This window comes from Montipora capricornis, chromosome 1, assembly GCF_036669925.1.
Source record: "Montipora capricornis isolate CH-2021 chromosome 1, ASM3666992v2, whole genome shotgun sequence".
NCBI lineage: Eukaryota > Metazoa > Cnidaria > Anthozoa > Scleractinia > Acroporidae > Montipora > Montipora capricornis.
Window position 1 is genome coordinate 54,053,141 of NC_090883.1, and position 7,500 is coordinate 54,060,640.

General features: G+C 39.6%; 1 protein-coding gene across 1 annotated transcript in view; it reads right to left on the reverse strand.

Annotated features, from left to right (window-relative positions):
- LOC138054246 (uncharacterized) overlaps window positions 1–7,500 on the reverse strand; it is a 33,842-nt gene that overhangs the window by 10,131 nt on the left and 16,211 nt on the right. The window contains exon 2 of the mRNA XM_068900735.1: window positions 419–565. Within this exon, the coding sequence (XP_068756836.1) occupies window positions 419–565 (147 nt within the window). The remainder of the gene's footprint in view (window positions 1–418; window positions 566–7,500) is intronic.

Consider the following 7,500-nt stretch of genomic DNA (forward strand, 5'->3'; position numbering starts at 1 on the left):
AAAATCCCGTAGTATGCCACGACAGCAACTCATGTAAGAACTCTGTCAGCTCGACGACGAAGTGCGGGGAAATCTTTAGCAGCTTTTGCTTAAACGTCATATTTGCTCTAACAGCAATGATCTGTTCGATAAGAGGGACTATTACTAGCAAGCTTCTCGCGATCCTTTCTGTACGATAGTCGACAGTGTACCATTAACATGTACATGCAGCTCAGCAACACTGGAACAGGAAGGGAAAAACAAGAAGGGACTGGGGGAAACTCTCCCTCAACCTTCCATAGTTCATTCACGTCAGACGCCTTCCGTCTCGCCGCTCTGTTAGCTATGGCTAGTACTCTCGACATGCAGATCGAACGAAACAGCTAGAAGTCTAGATAAAATATATCCAGTAACTTTCAGTAGAATGAATACTACCTACCTTGAACTTTGCCGAACGCGAAGGATTAATTAAACCGACTTGACTCTCCAGAGCCTCTATTTGTCTTTCCTGTTTCTCTACAGTTCGTGCAGTTTTATCCACCTCCTGTTGCAACTCAACGTTTTGCAGGTATCTGGCAGCTGGACCCTGCAATGGGAAAGATATGTTTCAGACAAGGTTTATGCTTTGTTCTGGCCTTCACTAGGGGTAAAACCTTAAAATCGATACTGAAAAACAGAAGAACAAATCGGGAAGTAGAGAAAGAACACCTTGAGGGAATAAGGGACAGTAAGAGAACACAGGATAATAGAACAGATTACAGAAGCTTATCATATGGGCCTTGGCAGCTTAATATAGCCCACTTTTGACTTGTCAGTGGAAAGATCTTGTAAACGTCCCGGAACTGGTTATTATATAATTGCATGATCCACCCCTTCAAAACTCAAACGTCCCGCCGCTAAATCTGATCGAGTCTGATCGCCTCACGCTCTCGCGTAAAGCACTTTAAAGTCTCAGTCTCGTAATTAAAGTTAACGTTTCTCGTGCTCGAAAAAAAAAAACGCTAGCCTTGCCGTCTGGCAAGCAGTCTCGCATTTACCGTTCTTCGCCACAAGTCAATCCTACAATTTACCTTTTTTCATCGGTGGGGAAAGGAAGGTTGTTATGACTGGTTAGCCAGTTGTCATCGTTTTACATGTCAGCCGATAACCTGGGGTTTAGGGTTATGCACACGACCACTGCGGAAAAAATGTCTCGCCCCTTTTGTGACCCCAAAGAAAGCATGTTACACGGAGAAAAAATATCATGCATGCACATGTCCTGGGATAAAATTACTGCATGAAAGAGATGAAAAAAAAATTTCATGCCTATACCGAATCACAGCTCCGGTGCAAAGGGTGTATCTAGCTTTCCCTTTTTGGTCTGCCTAAGACTTTATCTCCCTGTTCCAGATGACTTTCTTTCGCATTCCGATGATAGTGGGCATAGTCTTTGCCTTTCTGTTTACCAACTGCATCATTGTCATTGGATATCCTATCTGTTGCTGTCCGGGAACGGCCTATAGTTAGGCTTGCGATTATGGTACGAATCTCACGCCCGAATAACAGCTGAACTGGACTCATTCCAGTGGTAGCATGAGGAGTGCTTCGATATGCCATGAGGAATTTTAACAGCTCGTTTCGCCACTCTTTTCTTTCTGTTTGTGCAGTTCTGATGGCCTTTAGAAGGCTGCGATTTTGTCTTTCGACCCTGCCATTTGCCTGAGGCCAAAGTGGGTTGAAAGTTCGATGATCAATGTGGTTGTCTCTAAAGAATGACTCTATCTCTTGTGAAATAAACTTAACCCCGTTATCAGTTTTGATTGAGCAAGGAATACCACGGGTGGAAAACATGCCTTCGAGATGGTCGATAAGGTTACTTGATGCTACCGACTTTATGATAGCAACTTTGTAATAGCGGAGCCCAGGCGCGCCAAGCGCGCCAGCAGAGCAGCATGGGTAAGATTTTTTGGGAAATCTACACATGCGAGAAATTTTGGTTATGACGTCACTTGCATCCGTTCGCCCGTACAGACTGTCGGGGTGGAGGTGGGGAGGCAGGAGAGCCTCTGGGGACGGGAGTGTTCGGGCACTGTTTACGTTCCGATACTTACAATTATGATACTTACACTACTTACATTACAAATACTTTCACTACGATACTAGCACTACTTACAATTCGATACCTACACTATTATCATTACAATACACCATACAATAGTTACACTACTTACAATAAGATAACAACAATACTTACAGCGCTATACCCTCACGCAAACACACACGCACTCTTCCAATCCCTAATTATTACTTACGTGTTCAAGTCATTACACTATATTGCTTTCTGGGGTTAGAAAAGGGAGCTCCGCTTTTACGCTTGGCTAAACCTACATATAAGCGACTTAAATAGTCCACAACAACGAAAAGGTGCTTCCCCGAGGGGAGAGGTCCGATGAAGGTGATTCGTGGAATTCAAAAGTGGCACTTGTCTGGATTTACTGCGAGGCCTTTAACCTTCCAATCTTTGAAAAACTTGTATCAACCTCTTGTCGTGCTCATCAACACTTCGGCCGTGGAAGATGATGTCTTCTGCAATATTGCTTTTCTGAGATGGTAGCGTTTGATAGACAATTTTATTTCGCACAAATGGAGTGGGGTGATGAAAGCAATCAACGGTGGTTTAAAATCGCCCAACCAACAATTTATTTAATAAAATTTACAACACTTACTGTGTTTCAGATATTCCAAAATAGTCCAAAGTGAAGAGTGTTTTTAGTTCGTTCCTTGTGTGTCGTGGGTTCATTTCCCACCCTGGTCAGAGTTTTTCTCTGTCCTTGTGTGGGCCCATTTCCGTCAATAGGACTAACGCTCACATGGGGTAGAAACTTAGCACTTCACATTACACTCACGGTTAGTTTTTTTTATTTGCACTACAATGTAATCTAACGTGGATGCGAGGCAACTTCGGGTTAAACTACAAAACAGCCCGAATTTCCTCGCACACATGCTAGATTATATTGTAATGCAAATGACAAAAACTAACCGTGAAAAGGGCTATTTTGTCGTTCGTGTTCCTGATTGGCTACATTTAGAATCAGTACGAATTTTATTCACTATGACTTTCGTGCATTTTATTAACCTGCAATGACGCCGAACGTCATTGTAACGCGAATGGTGTTTTAGTGGATATTTAAACAAAATAAACCCTTATGGAGTGGAAAGTCAATGTACAAACAAGACAGGCGGGGAAAGATAAATATCTGGAATCTTAAAAGCGACGAGTAATAGACTTCGACTACAATGTTCTCTCCGAATCAACTGAGAGAGCTTTGTTTCTAAATTAATATTTTTCTTACTAATTGAGATGTTATGTACAAAACTGAAACCAAACGAGCTTGAAAACATTGAGGGAATCGAACGCCTTGAATGCATCTCAGACAACTGAGATGCGACACGGTGGTGACACATCTCAGTTGTCTGGTTATTTACATTTATTTTTTACTCAATATGCACAGAATTCAGGTAAAACATAATTGGAAGTGTGATAGTGAAGATTTTTTTGAAAGATTTATATGAAAGAAAGCTTGTTCTCGTTAGTCAAGTAATTATTTTGAAAGAAAGCTTGTAGTCTGTTTTGGTTCATTATTTAAGGAAAAGATTCTTCCGAAAAGGCTTTGATCCTGAATTTATTTTCTTGCCTATAGTAGTTATAGTTGATACGAATTGGGTTTCTTGTTTTCACGCACTCAATGAAATAGGAAGGGTTTTTTACCTCTAATAGCAAATACGTTCTTTGTTACAATAAAACCTTTGGCTTAACTGCAGAATACCCTGCCATCTCGAAGCTATAACCTAAATTGGGTGGATACGTGGATACGCAGTGGAAACATCGAGCTTAGTGGATACGCAGAAACGCGGATACGCACTCGTTTTCCTGGTTCCCAGTCTTTCTCCTTTCTGAAGCACCAAACAAAAAGAGCGAAGGAGATTGATGTATACGTATTCCTCGTTCTTAACGCGCGATGATCGAGTCATTTTATAGTTCGGTTAACTGCACTTTTCGCGGAATAGCACTCGATTCCTGATTAAGCCTAAGCGCTGGTTTAAGTGATTTTAGCTTTCAATTTACGGTTCGGTTAACTACACTTTTTACGAGATCGTGTGAGGAATATACGCCAAAATAAAACTGAATTACAAACTACTGCTAGCTTTCATTTTACGGTTTGGTTACAGTACACTTTTCTCGAAATAGCACTCGATTCCTGATTAAGCCTAAGCGCCCACTTCAACGATTTGGCCTAAGCACTTGCCCACTGCGTATCCGCGTATTCGAAGTTGTTTTTTTTATGAAGCTAAAAATATTTCTTTAAGTTCCTGGTTAATCCAATTTATTGCTACGACTTAAGCTTACTAGTGCGAAGATTGTCTACATTACTCATTAACATAAAGATTTTTCAACAAACCAGACAACATGGCTAGACATATAGAGGATATTACATTGCCGGGCGGAGATACGAAATTTCCCTTCGATTGTTGAAAAATATTTCACGAGTGAGCGGGGCGAACGAGTGAAATATTTTTCAACACGAGAAGAGAAATTTCGTATCTTCAAGCGGCCGAAGACTGGGTCGGGCAAGATGTTGGTGTAGACGTGTTTGTGTTAGCTCCGTTCTTGGATATTACAAAATACAAAATATTAAAAGAAAAACGTGGAAAAGCTCCTCAACATCCTCTACTGAAGAAAACTTCTCGCCCGATGACAAAAGGATAAAACATAACGTATCATTCACAGATTCTGAGCCTAGTAGCGAGTCGGATGAGGTGCTCACTTTGCTGAAAATGGCGGAGACGGTAATGCCAAAACTAGACCAAGTGTTAGAAAAGCTACAAAAATTAGAAGATCAAATTCAATCAGTGGACGAGAAAGTAAGTAGCCTTCAAGTCAAGGTCGAAAGTTTCGAGGTGTTTAAGAAGGAGACAGAAACGAAGATTAAAGAGCTTGAGGACGGTTTGAACTTCGCTAATGCAGAAAGAGAGTCGTTCAAGAAGAATTTTCAAGAAATACAGAATCAAGTTCACCTTCTCAGAGACGAGAAACTGTATATGGAGGTTTATCAGCGGCGTGAGAATCTTCGTTTCTTTGGAATTAAAGAAGAAAAAGATGTAAACGAAGACACGAGGGAGGTTTTGGTTGATTTTTTAAAAACCGAACTCGGCGTGGAAGATGCTGATAATATAGAATTTCACAGGGTGCACCGAGTTGGGAAGCGGACTTCCTCTGTTGGAAAGCCTAGACAAATAATTGCGCGTTTTTTAAGATACCCTGATCGTGAGGAGGTCATGTCAAAGGCGAAGAAATTGAAAGGTAAAAACTTTGGAATATCACCGGACCTTCCAAAAGAAATTCTAGAGCGTAGAAAGAAGAAGATGCATCGTTTTAAAAAGGCAAAAGAAGAGGGTAAGACCGTCTACTTTAGTAGGGCGGAGCCTGATAAGTTGTTTATTGACGGTGTTCAAATATAAAAACGTAAAATCTAAAACTTCAGGTCATGTATAAAACTATTTCTTTACCAAATTTGCATTATTTTTTTCCAAGAACTGGGTTTTTTTGTTTCCATTGTTACTAGGTGTTATGAGGATTGCAAGACCCTTTGTGTTAGTAGCTCTATATTTAACAGCTTTCGCTGGCTACTTTTTTAACTATGTAATTGTGTGTCGTAGTTTTGCTTTGTGCCTTTTGTTTTCTTTTTCGCATTTTAGCGGGCTAACTTTATATTGTTCTTGTGTGAGGGACATGCAGTGCACCCATGGCTTGAGCTTCACGTATGCAGATGCCTCTTGACGTATTTATTGTTCCGTTCTCTTCGCTGAAATGAAACTTTGAAATCTTCACAAAACGAAATTTAAATTTTAGAATTCTATCTCTAAATGTTCGGGGGATTCGCTCTTTTGACAAAAGAAAGGCACTTTTTACTGGTTAACAAAAGAGAGATCCGATATTATCTTTTTACAAGAAACTTACAGTACTCCAGACGTCGAAAAGTTTTGGAAGTCGCAGTGGAGGGGCGACATTTTCTTTAGTCATGGTTCGGAGCACAGTAGGGGGGTTATGATTTTGGTTAAGGAGAAATTCGATTGTGATATTGAAGAACGCCAAGAAGATGAACAAGGAAGATTTATTATTTTGAAAGGTGTCATTCAGGGATATAGTTTTGTTTTTGTCAATATTTATTCCCCAAATAAGACCAAAGATCAATGCATCTTCTTCGAGGAAATTCAAAAACAGCTCGATAAATTAGAATTAGAGGATAATTGTGAAGTTATTATTGGAGGCGATTTCAATGTTATTTTCGATGCTGAGTTGGATGGAGCTGGAGGCAAACCTCAAGTAAGAGAATCCTGTAAAAAATTGAAGATTTGTGTTCATCTTATGATCTGACTGATATCTGGAGAATAAGAAATCCAGATACTAAGCGCTTTACATGGAGACAAAAAAACCCTACAATACAGCGACGTTTGGACTTTTGGCTAATAAGCAGTAGTGTTCAAGAAGAGGTAGAAGATGTAGATATTATTCCTGCAATAAGAACGGATCACTCCGCTATTACAATGCACATAAACGGAATTGAAGAAACGGGACGGGGACCTTCCTTTTGGAAATTTAATTCTAGTCTTTTAGAAGATGATGAATATATCTCTTTTATAACTGAGAATTACAGTGATTGGTTGGAAGATGGAAAAGAGATTCAGGATCCAAGGGTCCTTTGGGACTTAATTAAGTATAAAATCCGTTATGAAACTATTACCTATAGCAAACAGAAAGCTAGAATTAGAAGGGAGAAATTATTAGACTTAGAACAAAAACTTAAAGAGTGCACAGCAAAATGCGATGAACAGCCCAGTCAAGAAAACTTGAGTGATCTGGAAATTTTAAAAACCGAATATGATAGTCAATATGATTATATAGCGCAAGGAGCAATAATTCGCTCGAGAGTAAATTGGTACGAATATGGCGAGAAAAGTAATAAGTACTTTTTGAACTTAGAAAATTCCAAAAAGAAAAAAAGTTGTATTAGAAAGTTAGTGGGGTTTAATGATGAATGCATAATGGATCCGAAACAAATAATGACAGAGATTCATAGCCTTTATGCCAATCTTTATGATAAGGACTCTTGTCAGCAGGGTGGCTTGTCGATTGATGAATTCCTTAAGAATGTAAATACTAACATGTTAACAGACGAGCAGCAGGAATATTTGGAGAAAAAATTACAACAAACGAATATTTAGAAGCGTTGAAATCATTTGAGAAAAACAAAACACCAGGGAATGATGGATTAACTGTGGAGTTTTATCTTGGCTTCTGGCATCTCATAGAGAAATGTCTCGTCAATTCCTTGAATTTCGCTCACGAACACGGACAACTGTCAAATTCGCAAAAACAAGCTATGATTACGTTGTTGGAGAAGAAAGACAAAGACAGACGTTTTATCAAAAATTGGAGACCGATCTCTCTGATTAATGTCGATGTTAAAATCGCATCAAAGG